Source organism: Salvelinus fontinalis, chromosome 32 (genome assembly GCF_029448725.1).
Source record: "Salvelinus fontinalis isolate EN_2023a chromosome 32, ASM2944872v1, whole genome shotgun sequence".
NCBI classification, from domain to species: domain Eukaryota; kingdom Metazoa; phylum Chordata; class Actinopteri; order Salmoniformes; family Salmonidae; genus Salvelinus; species Salvelinus fontinalis.
This window is the reverse complement of record NC_074696.1, coordinates 41,295,318-41,315,694: the sequence shown is the minus strand read 5'-3', so window position 1 is coordinate 41,315,694 and position 20,377 is coordinate 41,295,318. Positions and strand designations below refer to the sequence as shown.

Genomic DNA, 20,377 nt, shown 5'->3' with positions numbered 1-20,377 from the left:
ATCCCGCAGGTGAAGAAGCCGGATGTGGAGGTCCTGGGTTGGTGTGGTTACACATGGTCTGCGGTTGTGAGGACGATTGGACGTACAGCCAAATTCTCTAAAATGACTTGAGGCGGCTTATGGTAGAGAAACTAACATTAAATTCTCAGGCAACAGCTCTGGTGGACATTCCTAGTCAGCATGCCAATTGCACACTCTTCAAAACTTGAGACATCTGTGGCATTGTGTTGTGATAAAACTACCCATTTTAGTGGCCTTTTATTGTCCCCAGCACAAAGTGTACCTGTGTAATGATCATGCTGTTTAATCAGCTTCTTGATATCCCACACCTGTCAGGTGGATGGATTATCTTGGCAATGCTCACTAATAGGGATGTAAACATGTGAGAAAAATAAGCTTTTGTCATATGGAACATTTCTGGCATTTTTTATTTCAGCTCATGAAAAATGGGACCAAACATGTGTTTTAGAATTTGGTTCAGTATATTTAGGATGTTTGAGGGAGTGACTTACTACACGTCACACTAAAAGCTCTTATTGCTTTGGAAAGGTTTCATTCTATCTCCCCATGATCTTCAGTAATTAACATGAACAAGCCTGTCAGATGGACTTTGCTGTCAGTATTATTGTAGAAGTTATAAAAGCAAAGAGTTCATACTCCCTTTCTCATCATGAGCAGTAGAAGACTTTGCAATAACCATGAATTGGGGCAGAGGAAGGAACGCATGGTTGAGTTGACTCGCAGATAGTGGCACCTTTTCAACACGTCCCAAAAACGTTGTCCAAGACCAGATTAAGGTGCTGTTCAGAGCAAAGGTTCAAACTAAAAAGATTAAGATACAGATGGAATGTTACATTATCTCAACTGCAAACTGTAGAAATTTGAACAACCAATTCTCTGGATTGTCTCGGCTGCATGATATTCAGCGAGTTGTATGAAATGCAACACTGCTGAAACAAATGTAGATCCTTAGGTCGATTTGTAATCACATTTATTAAATGTCAGAACATAAAACAAAAAAGGGACTTTGTTTAAAAAAAAAAAACAGACATATGCATAACTTCATTACTACACAAGTCAGCTGTTGGTAACTTCAGTTGCTTCACAGCAGTAGACTGACTATCATGGTAGAGTACTGTGAAATTAATTATTCAGTATGTATTTGGCACAGCAAGTGGTGAGCATAACTTGATCTCTCATGGCAATACTGTACTGTATGAAAGGGTCTTACACAGAAGACACCTTTTTTCCAGTCACTTATACCCCAAACATCGAAGAAGTTAAGATTTGTCTACCACACTGAAACAATAAATGCACAAATTCATACAAAATGAACAGTAACAGTGTAAAAAAATACACGCAACATGCCCCAGGGAAGCCTAGGAGTTTCCTAACATGGCAAGCCCAGGGTCAGTCTCCGATTCTGGGCAGGCCTCCAGTCGAGCGAGCCTGCTCTGCTCCAAGGCAATGGCCTCCGCTGAGTGTTTGCATTTCTCTGATCCACACTGGCAGGTGAAGTATTTACTCTTTATGTCCCAGAAGCGGTCTCCATAATCAAACCTGTGTACACAGAAAGAACATTGATACAAATCTCAGCCTGGAATTACAGTGTATGTTAATATCATAATCCTAGTGGAATAAACAATATACTCTCAGGCCATTTTATTTCTGGTGCAAGAGAAGTGATACATGGAATAGATGCTACTGTTACTGAAAAAGTAGTGCCAAATCATGTTTAAACTTTCCTAAGGCAGTATCAAAGTCACTCCACTGGGCTTCCATTTTGTGTCTGGCGCTCAGATCCACAGTGTGTGTGCGGTGCAGCCTCTCACCCTAGCTCCTGTCCCGTGAGAATGTCTCTGGAACTGAAGAAAGCGATGCGGGGGAAGCGCAGGTCCTGGTGTAGCATGAATACACGCACAGGGATGATGTTAGGGTCGCACAGGTGGTTGATGAAGCGGCTGATGTTACCGTAGTAACGGGCATCGATGCAGTACACCTCTCCATCCTTTAGAGGGAAGGAGAGAGAGATGTATTAAGGCGCATAGGAATATCAGTGTAGTCTGTTTTTAAAAACGTCTGTCTAAATGACGGTAAAGTCTACACCGGTTGTATTTGGCGCATGTGACAAATCTAATTTGATGTATTTTATCATTTATGTGTAATCCTATGAGAGGAAAAAAACTGATGAGGTACCTTGTTGTCCAGGTCAAAGAGGTAGGAGTCATCTTCTCTTACATCTGCCTCTGCATCAGAGATCAGTTCTCCAACATATCTGTGTGGAGAGAAATGTTACTTACATTCATCAACAAGCCAATTAATTAATTGACAAAATGTCAAAACATTAAATTAGCCAATCATACCGTTGGAGCCAAATTCCCATTTTCTTTATTTGTGCTATATTTATTGTTTTGCTCCATTTAGAATTAAAAAAAATATATTCATATATAAGTAAACATATTGAATTAATGAGTATGGTTGATGAATATGTTTTTGGTTTTTCATGGGTATTTAAAAGCATTATGGAGCCTTTCCTGGGCACACCTTTTTTCCCTTTCATGTTCCCCTTCCCTTTACCTATTTAGGTTTTTGGCAGTAGGAGTCAACTTTGCCTCAGGTATGGCAGTACCTTACAATTTTTTTGACCGCTACGCAAATACTTGGAACTAAGAAAGCTGTTATTAGTCCATACTTTGTGTTTACAATTTTAATCTGATCACTTTGACTATCGATGGAATATAGCCCATGAAATTACCTTCGTATGGAAAATAAAATGTATGCTTGTTTTTTTTTTTTACACTATCGGAGCATTCCTGTGGCCTCAAGGCAAGTTTGGAATTGGATTACGAATTGCCTTTATACACACTAATTTTCTTTTTAAATAACCAAACGCACACACACTTACTCGCAGATGAAGCTGCCTTGGGGAATGTCCTGTAGAGCCCGTACTCCCCATCCCATCTTCTCTGTCCGGTACAACTGGAGACGCACCCTAAGAGAGAGAGAACGTATACAAGTGATATTGTACCAGGACACAGACCAGAGAGTAAGATTAGCATTTTAGTCATTTAACAGACGCTCTTATCCAGAGGAGGTGACCAAGAATCCAATGAACACTCTGACAAAACTACAGAGTTCCTTGGCTGAGATGGGAGAACCTGCCAGAAGGACAACGGTCTCTACAGCACTTCACCAATCTAGGCTTTATGGAAGAGTGGCCAGACGGAAGCCACTCCTGAGAAAACAGCCACATGATAGCACACCCGGAGTTTGCAAAAAGGCACGTGAAAGACTGAGATCATAAGGCAAAGAAGTCTGGTCTGATGAGACGAATGCAAAGCGTTTTGTCTGGAGAAAACCAGGCACAGCTCATCACCCGTCTAACACAATCCCTACCATGAAGCACGGTGGTGGCAGCATTATGTTATGGGAATGCTTTTCAGCAGCAGGGACTGGGAGATTAGTAAGGATAGAGGGAATGAATGGAGCCAAATACAGGCAAATCCTTAATGAGAACCTGCTTCAGTGCAAACGACCTTAGACTGCGGTGAAGATTTACGTTCCAACAGGACAATGACCCCAACAATACAGCCAAAGCAACGCTGGAATGGCTTCTGAACAAGAATGTGATAGTCCTTGAGTGGCCCAGCCAAAGCCCAGTCTTGAATCCAATTAAATCTGTGGAAAGACTTGAATATTGGTCTTCACCACCACTCCCCATTTAACTTAACAGAGCTTGAGAAAATCTGCAAGGAACACTGGGAGAAAAACCCCAAATCCAGATGTGTAAAGCTGATAGACATACCCAAGGCGACTCTCAAAGCTGTAATCGCAGCCAAATGTGCCTCTACAATGTATTGACTCAGGGGTAGTAATACTTATGTAAATGAGATTTCTGGATATAATTTGTAATACATTTGCAAAACTTTCTAAAAACATGTTTTCACCTTGTCATTATGGGTATTGTGTGTAGATGGGTGAGAATAAAAAATAAATAAATAAAGGTTTTATCCACTTCGAATTCAGGCTGTAAAAACAATGTGAAATAAGTCATGGGGTATGAATACTTTCGGGAAGGCACTGTATATGCAATAGTGTCCTAATTCAATATGTACAGTGGTGTAGTAACACAGCTCTTACTTGATCCCCGCCTGCACCACTCTGTTCTTGCAGGTGCGGTAGCAGGAGCACGCCAGGTTACACTCAAATATGAGAGGCGGTTCGATCTTATTGAACTCCTGGAGCAACCGGTGGTCCTGGTGAACACAGAAAACACATATAGTCCCCCACGAATAATGCTGCGCCCCCCTTGGGTCAGTCAGTGTACATTTGTAAATACCGGATCTCTTACGCCAGACGCAACATTCATCAAAACATTACCATCACCCTCTCAGAAGCTTGTGTGGTGCGTAAAACCCGCAAATTCAGACAAACAAAAAAGGTGTAATGGGTTCGTGCTCAAATGTCGCATAAAGCTTACTTCATTATTCATTTTCTCTGCATCAAGGGTAGCCTACACAGACGTTTCGGCTTTACAGCCTTCTTCAGTGTGTAGGTACAATTATCTTAATTCAAAACAGCATTTGTAAAGAACAACCAATGAGCAGCAGGTGCTTTAAATCAGGGTTGCCACTCATCTGCCAATCAGAGAAGTGGCTTTTCTACCGGTATACAAATAAGTAAAAGAAATACAGATTTATAGGGTATAGGAGCGGGCACGAATCAACCGGACAACTCACGAATCAACCGCGCCAGGTGTCCGCGCCCCTGAATACATCATATCAATCCATGAGACAGCCCACCACAAAGGACATCAGGCACAGCCGTTAATAAATGTGGGGCCAACTCATAAACGATACGCAAAATCTGATATACAAGAACACTGTCCATAACAGTTTAAATGTAGCTTATAAAAGATGAAATCTAATTCTTCGTTTAAACCGTGTGGAGATACATAATTTTATTTATACACTGCTCAAAAAAATAAAGGGAACACTAAAATAGCACATCCTAGATCTGAATGAATTAAATATTCTTATTAAATTCTTTTTTCTTTACATAGTTCAATGTGCTGACAACAAAATCACACAAAAATGATCAATGGAAATCAAATTTATCAACACATGGAGGTCTGGATTTGGAGTCACACTCAAAATTAAAGTGGAAAACCACACTACAGGCTGACCCAACGTTGATGTAATGTCCTTAAAACAAGTCAAAATGAGGCTCAGTAATGTGTGTGGCCTCCACGTGCCTGCATGACCTCCCTACAACGCCTGGGCATATTCCTGATGAGGTGGCGGATGGTCTCCTGAGGGATCTCCTCCCAGACCTGGACTAAAGCATCCGCCAACTCCTGGACAGTCTGTGGTGCAACGTGGCGTTGGTGGATGGAGCGAGACATCCCAGATGTGCTCAATTGGATTCAGGTCTGGGGAACGGGCGGGCCAGTCCATAGCATCAATGCCTTCCTCTTGCAGGAACTGCTGACACACTCCAGCCACATGAGGTCTAGCATTGTCTTGCATTAGGAGGAACCCAGGGCCAACCGCACCAGCATATGGTCTCACAAGGGGTCTGAGGATCTCATCTCGGGACCTAATGGCAGTCAGGCTACCTCTGGCGAGCCCATGGAGGGCTGTGCGTCCCCCCAAAGAAATGCCACCCCACACCATGACTGACCAACCGCCAAACCGGTCATGTTGGAGGATGTTGCAGGCAGCAGAACGTTCTCCACGGCGTCTCCAGACTGTCACGTCTGTCACATGTGCTCAGTGTGAACCTGCTTTCATCTGTGAAGAGCACAGGGCGCCAGTGGCGAATTTGCCAATCTTGGTGTTCTCTGGCAAATGCCAAACGTCCTGCACGGTGTTGGGCTGTAAGCACAACCCCCACCTGTGGACATCGGGCCCTCATACCACCCTCATGGAGTCTGTTTCTGACCGTTTGAGCAGACACATGCACATTTGTGGCCTGCTGGAGGTCATTTTGCAGGGCTCTGGCAGTGCTCCTCCTTGAACAAAGGCGGAGGTAGCGGTCCTGCTGCTGGGTTGTTGCAGTCATACGGCCTCCTCCACGTCTCCTGATGTACTGGCTTGTCTCCTGGTAGCGCCTCCATGCTCTGGACACTACGCTGACAGACACAGCAAACCTTCTTGCGACAGCTCGCATTGATGTGCCATCCTGGATGAGCTGCACTACCTGAGCCACTTGTGTGGGTTGAAGACTCCGTCTCATGCTACCACTAGAGTGAAAGCACCGCCAGCATTCAAAAGTGACCAAAACATCAGCCAGGAAGCATAGGAACTGAGAAGTGGTCTGTGGTCACCACCTGCAGAACCACTCCTTTATTGGGGGTGTCTTGCTAATTGCCTATAATTTCCACCTGTTGTCTATTCCATTTGCACAACAGCATGTGACATTTATTGTCAATCAGTGTTGCTTCCTAAGTGGACAGTTTGATTTCACAGAAGTGTGATTGACTTGGAGTTACATTGTGTTGTTTACGCGTTCCCTTTATTTTTTTGAGGAGTGTATATATCCACATGGCTTCTCTTTGGAGTAATGTGTTTTCATAAATCACTTCTACATGGTGGACAAACCTTTTAGATCACGACGCAATGCAATTAAGTATCTCGCAACTGGCGAGGTGATACCTAGACGTCTAATAGTGGATTTATGTTCTCCAAGGTGTACTTTCAAGACACGGGAAGTTTTTCCAAAATAAATCTTATTGCAAGAACACTAACATATAAATAAACTCCTTTAGTAGTGCAAGTTATACATAACTTTGTTTCCTTATGGTGCTACAAGAGGGACATGATCTAACGGGAAGCATCCTTTATAGGAAGGCCTCTTTTCTCTCTGACCACATCTGATTTAACCAATGTTTGATAGATTTCTTGATCGTTTGTAGGTGAATAAAGGTGGATTCTGGAAGTACGAAATAAAGAGGAGTCTGATGATAATATGCCAATGTTTATTGACAATAGACTTGATGCCATTACGGCTATCATTGAAAGTAAGTATATAGTTTACAGAACTTTATTCCATTTTGATGGGATTTATTAAGTAACTAGATTCTGTTCAAGCTTTTAACTTTTTTTTACATTTTTTTTTAGCTTTATCAAGCCGGGTAACCTCAAGTGAAAACACTAAAGGAGAATTTAATTGTGTATCATATTCTTCCTCTGTCACAGATGCAACGCAGTCTATGAAGTTGGCTTACTGGTAAACCTCTTAGGGGGAAGAGGCTCTAAACCCGAAACATCTGTGTACTTTATCCCGGATGCAGTGAAAATCTTTTCTTTTATCGAATACAGTACCAGTCAAAAGTTTGGACACTTACTCATTCAAGGGTTTTTCTTTATTTTTACTATGAAATAGCGCATATGGAATCATGTAGAAACCAAAGTGTTAAATAAAATTATTTTTTTATTTGAGATTCTTTCAACTAGCCTGCCTTGAACACAGCTTTGCACACCCTTGGCATTCTCTCAATCAGCTTCCACTGGAATGCTTTTCCAACAGTCTTGAAGGAGTTCCCACATATGCTGAGCACTTGTTTGCTGCTTTTCCGTCAATCCACGGTCCAACTCATGCCAAACCATCTTAATTGGGTTGAGGTTAGGAGATTGTGTAGACCAGGTCATCTGATGCATGACTCAATCACTCTCCTTCTTGGTCAAATTGCCCTTACACAGCCTGGAGGTGTGTTGGGTCATTGTCCTGTTGAAAAACTAATGATAGTCCCACTAAGCGCAAACCAGATGGGATGGCGTATTGCGGCAGAATGCTGTGTTAGCCATGCTGGTTCAGTGTGCCTTGAATTCTAAATAAATCACGGACAGTGTCACCAGCAAAGCAACCCCACCATCACACCTCCTCCTCCATGCTTCAGGGTGGGAATCACACATGCGGAGATCATCCGTTCACCTACTCTACGTCTTACAAAGACACGGTGGTTGGAACCAAAAATCTTACATTTGGACTCATCAGACCAAAGGACAGATTTCCAGCGGTCTAATGTCAATTGCTCCTGTTTCTTGGCCCGGGCAACTATCTTCTTATTGGTGTCCCTTAGTAGTAGTTTCTTTCATTAATTGGAACATGAATGCCAGATTCACCCAGTCTCCACTGAACAGTTGATGTGTCTGTTATTTGAACTCTGAAGAATTTATTTGGGATGCAATTTGAGGCTGGTAACTCTAAATGAACTTATCTTCGGCAGCAGAGGTAACCTTCGTCTTCCTTTCCTGTGGCGGTCCTCAAGAGTTTCATCATGACTCTTGATGGTTTTTGCGTAGGCACTTGAAGAAACGTTCAAAGATCTTGCCTGACCTTCACGTCTTAAAGTAATGGACTTTCATTTCTCTTTGCTTATTTGAGCTATTCTTGTCATAATATGGATTTGGTCTTTTACCAAATAGGGCTATTTTCTGTATATCACCCCTACCTTGTCACAACACAACTTATTTGCTCAAACGCATTAAAGGAAAGAAATTCCACAATTAGCTTAACACAGTCACACCTGTTAATTGAAATGCATTACAGGTGACTACCTCAAAGCTGGTTGAGAGAATGCCAAGTGTGTGCAAAGCTGTCATCAAGGCAAAGGGTGGCTACCTCAACCTCAAATATATTTAGATTTGTTTAACACTTTTTGGGTTACTACATGATTCCATAGTTTGTCTACACTATTATTCTACAATGTAGAAAATAATAAAAATAAAGAAAAACTTTGGAATGAGTAGGTGTGTCCAAACTTGACTGGTACTGTAATTAAGTAAGCTTTATGCGACATCTTTTCAGACGTATCATCCACCCAAGTTGTCTAAATTGGGCCAGTGAAGTCTGAGGTATCACGTGGGTTAGCTAGACTCATATCCCTGAGCACGCGTGCCAAATTTCAGCACTCTGATTAAAAAAGATCAAGAGAAACAAACATGTGCCTGTTGTAACGCCCCCGTGTGGACGATATGAATGTCCTTGCATATGTTGACTCTTGACAGTGTTTGCATCATGTGTACCAAATTGTTACAATATGAATATCCTTGACTGATTTATATGCATTTGTGTGACAGATCACACCCACGTGAATGTTTAATGGTCAATAGCGGCCATGTTGTTTTAGGTACTCGTCTGGAAAATATTGCTTTGTCCATAGATGCCATATCAAGTTTTGTGCAGATCAGTCAGGGGTGAGGGCGTGACCCTTTCTATGTTAGCATTTTCAATGTATTGTTATTGCGCCACCATCTGGCCAGTCAGTGTAATTTTGTAAATTCTGGATCTCTATGGCAAGACACATCATTCACCCAAGTTGTCAAAATAGGGCCAATGCTGTATGAGACATCGTGTGTGACTAACGTACAAATGTACAAACAAACGGATGGACACAAATCCACAGTCCCCTCCCCAATTTCATCATGGGTGACAAAAAAGGGACATACACAGTTTGTTACACTTTATTTGGAAAGTCCATCACAAATAATCTATGTTCAACAAACTATCCACAGTTCAATAAGACGATATGTACAATTTGAAGAAGCACGCTCTGAAAACCTAGGATTTTTCCAAGGTTCCAGATTTTGTTTCCTTATTCAAATAGAAAAACTACAAAATTTACAGCTAGAACGGCTGAATACTTTTAAATCCAAATAAAGTGGGATGTAAAATAAATAATGTGTCACTAACCTTGTCGTACCAGCAGCGGATACTGAGCTGTCCACACAGACAGTTGCTGGAGGAGCAGTCATCTGTGCAGCTGCAGTGCTGAGGGACAGATACAGACACAGGTTTGTAGAAAGGCAAAACGCATGCCTCATCAATGATAATAAGTATCATAGTATGGATCATCTAAAAAAGTGTGCGGTGTTACCATGTGGATGTACCTGTAAGTGCGTGATGTTGCGGTCGATGTTCATGGCTGAAGTCTCACAGTTCTCGGAGACGTACTTGTAGTCTGAGGGACATCCCTCATCATCCACTGCGTTCACACAGGGGATAGGCACGTTCTCATACCCCTGGGCTACGTCACTGCTGATGATCTTCTCTGTACGAAGCATGCGATTGGCTATCCCTCTCCGCAGCTTCCGGTTTATCTGGAGTGACACCCAGACGGGCGAATCGGAACGCGCCAGAGAAAGAGGCGTGTCCCCTTCCCTGTTCATGATGTCAATGTCTGCCCCCCTAGAGAGGAAAAGCCTGTAGAGAGAGAGAGAAGGAGATAAGCAATCAAAACAAACAAAGGCGCTAAAGTTGCCCTTAAACACAGATCTAGGATCAGATTATGGTATGGGGAGAGTAATCTCAGGGGGTGTAAAATGCTCAACTGGCTTCAGATTAGTATCTACAGACAAATTCCTTCCATTCCAAACTGATAGACTATAGGAGTGACCGATGGATGCGATTGACCGGCCATAGGGCTACTCACGTGACACACTCGAGGAAGCCCTCCCTGGAAGCAATGTGTAGGGGAGTGTCCCCGTGCATGTTGACAGAGGACAGCTGGCAGCCAGCATTCAGCACCATCTCTGCTATCTCCACACAGCCTGCGAAGGACGCCCAGTGGAGACACACATTCATCTCCTAATTGAAAGAGGAGAGATTTTTATCATCCCAGAGGGACTTCAATCACAAATTAATGGATATAAAAAAATACATTATTAGAAAAATTGGAGCCATTTAACCAAAATGTCCCACACCTTCATTAAATCAAGAAGCAAATGCTGTCATTTCAAGGATTTGTGCCTATAAATCCTACATACCTTCGTTCAAAATTAGTTTGGCCATTATATGCCAATATGTTGTTATAGCAGGACAGAAAGACTAACCTTGTCCTTGAGGGTGACGTCAGCCCCCCTGTTAAGCAGTGCTCTGATGACATTGATGTGCTTATGCTCTGCAGCCCAGATGATAGAAGTCCAGCCTCCACTATCCTGAAAGGAGGATACAGCACATTGACAGAAGGTTAGGGGACTGGACTATACAATAGTAATCAAGGCAATACAGCCAAACACAAGTGCTATGGTTCAGTACGTTACATGGAGCTGGTACATAGATTAAACATAAAGGTTTGGTCTGCTGGTAATAGTTAACTCAGTCTATTGACTAATTAAGAACTACAGGTACCCAGCACTACCAAGTGACACATGATACAGCATCTGTTATTGAGTACATTGAATGATTACTATACCTACTAAAGGAAGAAGTTAGTGCTACGCAAAGTAAAGGAGTACTACACTGCAGAGACAAACACAACATACAGTTTGAAATTAGATAAACTCTGGTTGGCATATGTATAAAAAAATTTTTAAAAAATTAAAAAAGTGAAATATATATTTTAAGTTACAGCTTCATATCAAATAAAGAGAATCATATTATCAACTGTGCATGAAGTCTGAATCTCAGAACACAGACATTGTGGTCAATGAACATGACAAAGTGACACAGACTGATAAAACACACACACTGACTTGTTGGTTGTTGCCACCCTGTCTAGAGCCCAAGAGTGTTCCTCTCTCGCTCTTCCCCACCTGTGCGTTGATGTCCACCTGTCCCGTCTCCAACAAAAGGGTGACAATGTCCAGACTTCCCAGTTTGGCTGCGTGGTGGAGACCAGTGTAGCCATCTTCCTCCTGGAGAGCAGAGGAAGGGGAGAAGAGACGAAAAACAGAGGAAAAGAGTGAGGAAAGGGAGATGGAAAGAGAATGGGGAAAAAACAATAGTTTGGGGGAAGGAAGACAATAGGAGAGGTGGACAAAGAAATGCTGATGTTAATATTGGTCAGAAGTGGATAACTTGATCACAATCAAGATTGTATTAACATACCGCCTACAGGTCCTAGCTACAGTTAGTCTAGAATAGATTCTCCTGTTGACTTCTGAGGTGACTCAAGGTGATTATCAAGTTCTTTCAGGTTTAAATCCTTTACGGCTCATGTTATTAGAGCCACTACTAATGTTAGCGAGTCGGCTTTGGTACGGGGGCTGTTTACCAGACACTCACAGTGTGATAGACGCAGGCTCCACTCTGGACCAGGTACCTGGTCACCTCCACATGGTTATTGATGATGGCCTCCAGGAGAGGGGTCCTCATGGATTTGTCTTGGACGTCCAGTTTCGCGCCTGCCTGTAAATAGACGAGACATTTATTTGAGCACTCTGGTGAATAAGAACTGTATGGGAGACACTCAATATTTGGGTGAAAAAATGTAAAGGAGTCACTTATCACCATAATGATAAAGAGCAGGGTCGTATTCATTTGGGCACACCGTAGTAGAACGTTTGCAACAGAAAACTGCCTAATGAATTTCACGCAGTTGTAATTGAAGTGAAAAGATTGTGCACCTGCACCAGCATGTAGCAGACCTCCAGCAGGCCTCTCTGGGCAGCAACGTGGAGAGCACAGCGTCTGTTCTGGGATTCAGCCTGGTAGGCTGGGTCTATTCCCTCCACTGAACCAAACAGAGAGAGGACGTTGAGTGGAGGAGTTATTAGCAGCAGTAGGAGTCAATGTCATCTCATTCATTCACTTGCATTCGACCCTGTATCACCGCCTGGTACGGCAACTGCCGAACAGATTCCTTATGACACTTACTGAGCATGAGCAGAACTCGCTGCACCTCGCCCTGCTTGGCGGCTGGATAGAGCTGGCGGGGGTGGAACCTCAGCTTCTTCCTCCTGACCAATCACAACCAATAAATCACCAAGTGAGAACAGCTCCTATGTTATGGCTGTCAGGACTCTGTAAAATGCATCTCCCACACCTATTCCCTGGACTAATAACTGATCCAACACCATTAAATTCGTTTCCCCCATTCAGTCAGTTCAGAAAAATGTTTATTTCAACAAAGGAAGAATAGATGCTTTGAAAATACATCCATCTTAACAGGGCTCAAGTGTAGCTGTAAAACAATTCCCATCAATCATTGATTTGCAATTAACAAAAATGTTATTCTAAAAGACAGACCACTATTAGTCTATTTCATTATTTTGTCTCACCTCTCAGTGTCCTGGGTGAGAATAGCCTTCTGCAGTGCTGCCCTACTGGGTCCGGGGGGAAGTGCACTGGGACAGATTGGCTTCCCATTGGGCAGACAGAGGGAGGGTCCCACACTGTCCACTCCCCCCTCCCCTGGGGGAGCTGCGTTGACAGGCCCTGCTGCCACAGCGGCTTGGGGGGGCTGCTGCTCCGGGTCCTTCTTTACCACCCCACGCATCCTCGCACTGACGGATAGAGAGGAGAAAGAGTTAGTAAAAAAAAAAAGGCTGGTACAATTAGGGTAGTGCGAATATCCATAATTTCCACATGAATAGTTATCAAATAATACAGAATCACAGACAAGCTCAAATCAACCAATTATCCACAAATATGCAACAAGCGGAATAAAAGCACCCAATGATTGGAGTGCAGTGTAGAAAAAAAAAAAAATCATACTGCATTCTACACTTAGTCATATCACACATCTTCATTTCCCTCTTTCTGCCTCCATCCTCACCTGATAGGGCCTTCTGGCCTCTTCCCGTTCTTCAGCGCCCCCGTGGAGGCCGCCAGGGAGAGGGCCGAGGGAATGGAGGGTGGGAGGGACGGTGTGGTGGTGGAGGAGGCTGAGGTGGTGACCACAGTGACTGCAGATGCTGGGGGGGGGATGGTGACCTCTTGGGCCTCCGAGGCATCCTCGCCACAGTGGGGGCAGAAGAGCATGCCCGTGCCCATGCCCCTACCCCTCCCAGCCCCCAACACTGTCACACAGCCCCGGTGGAAGCGGTGGGCGATGCGCTGGTCCGGACAGCACTCTAGGAAGGTGCCCTGGGAGATCAGATAGGGAGGGGTGTGTGGGTTAAGGCCAGGTCAAACATATACTGTACATACCAACTTATAATGCATCTGAAGTGTCTGCAGTGCCCTCTCTGTGTCTCCTCTCCATCTTTACAGATCTGAAAACACAAGCTAAGTCTGAAAAGAATATGGAGGATGTCTACTTGGAATTTGCTTTCACCTAACCAGTTCAGACAGTATGCGTGATTGTGGGGGTGGCACAAAACCTTACCGCGATACAGAAGTATCCACATCCAGGGCAGCAGTGATGTTTGACCATATGTGACCGATGGCTCTCGCACAGCACCATGAGGGAAACCCGACTGGACGGGCGCATGGTCTCCCCCTTCAGAATGATATTGGTACAGCCCACCAGCTGCGAAAGACAGAGGGAGAGGGGAAAAAATGAAAGGGAAAGTAAGTAGTGAAGAGTCATATGTTGATTCTAAATTAGATGAATCTCCTATATTCAATTAGCAGCGACTCCTAAAAATATGATGTAAAAAAATATAATGACGATAATGGAGCTATATATTTTTTTATAAGATCATCTTTGAGAATTAACAACCACCAGAATAAAAACTAAACCAACAGGGAGAATCTAAAATTCAAAAAAAAGTAACGGCATGGGGCCCCCATAGAATTAAGTGAATAAAAAAAAAATCATGTTTGTGTCACTTAGATAGCATAAGAACACGGCATAAGCCATGGTTAAATGTGCAGAATTGCAGGAAATTTGCGTAAAATCTGCAAATTCTCTTCACCCCATGGCAAAATTGCAGGATATTTGTTTTAAACTGCAATTTTTTTGTCTGTGCGACCAAGAGCGCGGCCTCTAAAACGTTCAGTCAGAGACTGCACCATTGGCCACACTCAATACCAAGCTCCCCCCACACTAACTTTGCCACCGCTGCTGAAAAGAATCCTAGGTGAAACACACTTCATGTAGGCTACATGTGCACAGCCACACACACACACCTCTCCATTGACGCTCTCTGTGGCCATGCAGAGTCTGTTGGGCCGTCTGCTGGCGCCGTCTACGCGTGGCGCCTCCATCCTGCAGCTGCACAGAGGCAGCTCCTCCAGACGCTCTGTCTCCCCACCATCACTGCCTTCTACACAGACATGCAGATAAGACATTCCATCATCTGTGTTATATGGTACTATTCACTGTAGCAGATAATCAGTGCTAGTCACTGAGACCCATTTCGTGGCTTTAGTTATGTTCGCAAATCATGTGTTCACAAGACATCAATGGGAGATTTGTGTCAAAGTTACAGGAAGCATACGTCAAGCTAGGATTTGACCCGGAGAGTCCATGGATAAAGACATGCAGATTGCGTATTGTGTGTGAACACCATCTACCCACCGTGGTGAGGTGAGAGTGTTAGGCTGTCTGCAGCCGCGATGTCCAGGGAGCCCAAGGCAACCTCTGTGTACTCGCGGGACCCACCTAGAGCAGATGCTGCCGACACTGCTGGGAGTTACAACAGAAAATAATAATTGACCAGCAATAGGGCACTGTGGTGATGATAGTGCCGGTGATAAGACTATTTATACAAACTAATGAAGATCTCCCTGTCACTCGCCTCTTCCTGCCTCTACTCCTTCGACTCTCTCTCTCCCTTTTCCCCGCCCTGGGCGAGTCCATGGCGAATCGCTGCTCACTTTGTTCCTCTGGCCCTGCCTCTGTGGGTCCGACTCAGAGCTCTGTGGGCAAAGAGGGTTTGGTTGACCTGCAGAGAAACATTGCTTTGCCCAAATAGACATTATGTTCCAGCAAGGGAATCTAATGCAACACATGTTGCCTAAAACTGCCCGGTAAATGATTGTAACTACCAACACAAGACGGGTTCAACTACTCACATGATCTGTCATGTTACCAGACTCCTCTGCCTCTCTTTCATGTAGCCTTTCCTCTATTCTACCATCTTCAGACTGCAAGAGGAAAAATGGAAGGTATACATATGGAAAGAGAGCAGCAACAGTGTCCTTGTAACTATTTAAAATCGTGGCTGTTCGGCATTATCTAACTGGTACGCCAAGCAAAGAAATATCTGAAAAATATATTTTCTGCAAAATGTGTATTTAGCCTCAGCATAGGCCAATAAATGAAAAAAATTGTTTGCCTGACTTAACTTTGATAGGTAACGCATAACAAACTTCTCAACCAGCCGGTTGAGTTGCCCAATTAGAGTAAACAAATTTTGTATAGGAATTTGCATATAATTTTTAAATAATCAAAAATATATGATACATGAATTTACATTATGTCTACTTCATTTACTTTTAAAACGGGGACTGATATCAAATATTAATACATATCATACATGTGTCAAAATATCATCATATCATCATTAGAATGAATGAATGCATTTACAGTTCAAATGCCTTGAATATCAGTAAAATTACATGTACTGAATGATATTGTGAAACATACTGACGATAACAAGCAGACCGTGATTAATGATACGGATTTGAAATCATTTGTGTATTTGCACAGACAAAAAAATTCATCCATTGTCCATTTGACTTCATAGCATTCCTTTAATAGGCAACTCAACCACCTGGTAGAGCATATTTTTCAAGAGTTCCTAAAATTGTAAAACAAAATTTTAACATGATTTGAATTACTTTTGTTTTATATGTCAAAAACATTTTACAATGTTGTAATTTTCCATTTTATATACAACTAGTACAGAAAAGTGTGATAAATAAGGCTCCGTTTTGCTCATGTTCACTTCCTGGTTTTCAACCATCTTTGAATGCATGTTTAAACAAATATGGGATTCTGATAAAGAAAACTACATGACCATTTTACTAAATGGCATTGATCAAGATGATAAAATATGCCAAACTAAATTCATGTTTAATTTCATTTAAAATTGGTTGAGCTGCCTGTTAAAGGGTATATACAAATGGGTTGTGGCCACAAGAATCATATTTATTCTGTGGTGAGCATGTCAGTTAGATTGATATTAGCCTCTGACCTTGCTGTCGGAATAGGCTGCGTCTGTGTCGTCTCTTGCATAGGGGTTATAGAGAAGAAACTCGTCCTCGTCTGCATCCTCCTCCAAGTCCTCCAGCCAACTGTCACGCCGTCTCGCAGCCTCGCGGAGTACACGATCTTCCTGAAATTCAAGTAAGAAAAACTAAACGTTAGGTCAGGGTCACTCCTTAATAACTCAACATGAGACCCATCATAAGCAACTATTATCTCAAAGCACTGACACACCCCTTCCCCGTCCCTACCTTCTGCTCTGTGCCTATAGCGCTCTCTGCCTTCTCAGGTGTACCGTCAAAACCTTGGCCCAACCTTCTCCTTTTTGCTGCTGCTGAGTAAGAGACACACATTTAATGTGACATAATTCAAACAGTAAGTAATCTTACACAAACATTAAAGGAAAGATTCACCCATTTTGAATTTTATATTGTGTGTGTGTGCATCTCTGAGCGACGTTCTATCGATTCCTGGAGGGAAAAAAAAGTGGTGTACCGGCTATATTTCAGCCTGCTTGAATGGAGAATGGCTCAGAGACATAAAATGACCCTGGGAAACGATAGAACATCGCTCAGAGACGCATAAATAATATAGAACATTCAAAATGGGTGAATCTTTCCTTTCACTCAGTCTAAATGTATGCAAAATGTCAACGCTGACCAGTATCACTGTCTGCCGTGAAGCTGGTCGTGGAGTCTGTGGGGTTGACTGGCACGATTGGAGACTCAATGCACCTCACCTGAAAGGCAAAAACTCTATGGATCAGATGGTCAGGAAATGGTTAATGTGACAGGAATAGAAACCTTGAGTGGTAAAATACTCTTCGTGTCAACATACTAACTCAAACATAAGATATGCCCTTTTTGATTGATATCACAATATAAAATGGCTATTCTAAAGAATATAGTGCTACTACCAGCCATCGTCTTAGGAGACTCACCTGTGTTGGGGGAGGTCTGTTCATGGTCTTGCGAGCACGGTGTATCTTTTCTGTCTGGGGAGACGAGGATGAGGGATGGGGAGAGGAGGATGAGGGATGGGGAGAGGAGGATGAGGGATGGGGAGAGGAGGATGAGGGATGGGGCGGGAGAACTTTACTTCCAGGACCAAAAACACTCATCTTTGCTCTGCCAGGTGGAGAGGAAGTGGAGGAGAGTGAAGAGGATGTGGATGGAAGGGTCTTCGCTGCATGTCCTGTGAGTGAGGAATAAATTTAGGAATCATAGGTTAAACCAGATTATGAACACTAAGGAAAAGAGAGAGAAAAGAGAGAACTGACAATAAGATATAAACATGAAATCAATGTTATTTCAGTCTTGTAACCATGGACACTAGATAGATCAATCTTATACCTGCAAGGTTTCTGCTGGACACAGAAGAGGATGTTGTTGATAGTTGTTCGCTCCCCTCCCCGTTTTTCGAACCATCCCCCTGAATCTCCTGGAACAGCGACTGTGACAGCATTCCACTCATCGGCTCGGTCTCCCTCGTAACCACTGCTGTGGCAGTACTTGCATCACCTAGGAAACAAAGCCTCTGCATCAACATGCACAGCACAACCCAATTGGGTTGTAATAAAAAGGTGTATATATTTGAAAATCTACAGTAGACAAATTTACATCCATACCTTCATCTGACTGGCTTGAGAGTCCCACTTTAGGTACAGTTTCCAATGCATCATTCTCAGAAAACTCCTAACATTGGGAAAATACATGAGCAGGACATGAAGGACTCATTGGAATTTTTTTGTGTGCAAAAGTTGCAGATCACATCACAAATAATATACTGAATACAACCGTAACAAGAGAGATTTTAACATCCATAATAGCTGGAAGTGTTATGTCCAGAGGTAATGTTGAAATTGTAGTGAGTGACACTGAAATGCACGCACACATTGAAATGGAACTTTTCCTATTGTAACGTTATGCACGAGCCAAATAGATAGCTACTGAAGTTGAAACATTTCAGGACCATTGAAAATGTTGGACACTCAATCTCCACAAAATGTACTGCAAAATGTAGGAATATTTGCTATAAATGTTTAATTGTGAACCTTTTCCTAAATCTTCCAGAGCCCTTTTCTACCTGTGTCTGGCAAGCTAGTTAGCTACGTTAATTGTTTACGGGGGCTGGCTTCATGCTAGCAGAATGTCAGAAACAAGACTATGCAAGCAAAACAACTCGCATTTCGTGTATGGATATTCGGTGTATTGAATAACTGACTAATTTGCAATCAACATAGCCGTTGTAAATTAGCTAGCTAGGAAAATAAAGCGAACATTTCTTTACCTTGGTAATGTTCTCATCTGCCGACATGTTTCCAATGAAATTAGACGTATTTGACGTGGTGCGTGTAAACGTGCATTCTCCGCCCCTTTCTTCGTTGGCTATTCTCTCGTTTCCGGGTTGGGACATCCGGTTTTGTGCAATTCTATATCCGGTCTAAGAAGTATGATCTTTTCGCAAACCAAAAATGTAGCGTACGTCTGTTTAATTCGAGAGAAACAACAGCCGTATCTAAAGCCTCGCACGTTGAAGGCAATCGGGATTGGGCTTGCTCGAATTGCGTTTCCACTGCCTCCAGAATATTACTGATGTGAAATTGCTAACTAGAAATTGTAAAAAGTAATGTGGCTACAATTAGCTAGCTATGCAGATTTTCACCCTCACCACGCTGCAACTAACGTTACCCCATACTCCTGATGTTAGCTAGCCAAATTGTCTAGATTCGTCGCTAGGAAAGCTAACTATCTTGATTCCTGGCATTGGCTACAAACTAGCAGGCTAATCAGACGACAGGTTTGAAAGTGTAACGTTAACTAGCTAGCTTTCAATCCCTGCTAGATCACGTTAGCTAGCTAGCTAGTTTCAACTCTGCAAGTTATTAACGTTAGCTGGCATTCAAGGGCTGACTGTTCTTAAATGTTATTTTGTGTAACGTTAGTGTAAAAACAATTAAGGATCCAACTATGTCAACAAATCACATTTTATTTGTCACATGCGCCGAATAAAATAGGTTTTGACCTTGGAGTGATGTTTACTTACGAGCCTGTAACTAACAATGTAGTTGTAAGAAAAATACTTAAAAAAATAAGAAATAAAAGTAACAATTAAAGAGTAGCAGTAAAATAACAATAGAGAGGCTATATACAGGGGGTACTGGTACAGAGTAAATATGCGGGGGCACCGGTTTGTCGATGTAATACATGTGGGTAGAGTTATTAAAGTGACTTATGCATAGATAATAACAGAGTAGCAGTAGCGTAAAGAGGAGTAGGGGGCAATGCAAATACAATAGTCTGGGTAGCCATTTGATTAGATGTTCAGTGGTCTTATGGCTGGCTTGGGCTAGAAGCTGTTTAGAAGCCTCTTGGACATAGACTTGGTGCTCCAGTACCGCAGTCTATGGCTAGGGTGACTGGAGTCTTTGACAATTTTTAGGGCCTTCCTCTGACAACGCCTGGTATAGAAGTTCTGGATGACAGGAAGCCTGGCCCCAGTGATGTACTGTGGTCAGAGGCCGAGCAGTTGCCATACCAGGCAGTAATGCAACCA

At 42.8% G+C, this 20,377-nt stretch overlaps 1 protein-coding gene across 4 annotated transcripts; it reads right to left on the bottom strand.

Annotated features, from left to right (window-relative positions):
- Positions 1-974: 974 nt before the first annotated feature.
- Positions 975-19,669, bottom strand: LOC129831353 (histone-lysine N-methyltransferase EHMT2-like). Of its 4 annotated transcripts, none has more exons than XM_055894688.1 (27): positions 19,112-19,669; positions 18,450-18,516; positions 18,175-18,342; positions 17,763-18,016; positions 17,483-17,561; positions 17,074-17,156; positions 16,812-16,952; positions 15,688-15,759; positions 15,411-15,531; positions 15,191-15,295; positions 14,800-14,936; positions 14,054-14,197; positions 13,502-13,812; positions 13,005-13,229; positions 12,601-12,683; positions 12,351-12,457; positions 12,010-12,132; positions 11,478-11,639; positions 10,836-10,940; positions 10,436-10,590; positions 9,894-10,206; positions 9,697-9,774; positions 4,141-4,256; positions 2,906-2,992; positions 2,197-2,275; positions 1,833-2,008; positions 975-1,560 (listed from the first exon to the last, which is right to left on the bottom strand). In XM_055894688.1, exons 1-27 carry the CDS (start codon positions 19,235-19,237, stop codon positions 1,380-1,382), a joined length of 3,798 nt encoding a protein of 1,265 aa, XP_055750663.1. In that variant the 5' UTR covers positions 19,238-19,669; the 3' UTR covers positions 975-1,379. The 4 variants fall into 4 exon arrangements, with proteins under 4 accessions (XP_055750663.1, XP_055750665.1, XP_055750664.1 ...); XM_055894690.1 differs by having other exon boundaries at positions 11,538-11,639; positions 19,112-19,668; XM_055894689.1 differs by having other exon boundaries at positions 17,074-17,153; positions 19,112-19,668.
- Positions 19,670-20,377: the final 708 nt, after the last annotated feature.

What these genes read in the sequence shown, in the direction of transcription:
- LOC129831353 (XM_055894688.1), bottom strand. Translation starts at nt 19,237, where the DNA reads ATGTCCCAACCCGGAAACGAGAGAATAGCCAACGAAGAAAGGGGCGGA. An exon ending in CAGAGAGCGTCAATGGAGAG is followed by an intron (nt 14,198 to 14,799) that starts GTGTGTGTGTGT and finishes TGTCTTTCGCAG; the next exon opens with CTGGTGGGCTGTACCAATAT. An exon ending in AGGGTGGCAACAACCAACAA is followed by an intron (nt 10,941 to 11,477) that starts GTCAGTGTGTGT and finishes TCCTCCTTTCAG; the next exon opens with GATAGTGGAGGCTGGACTTC.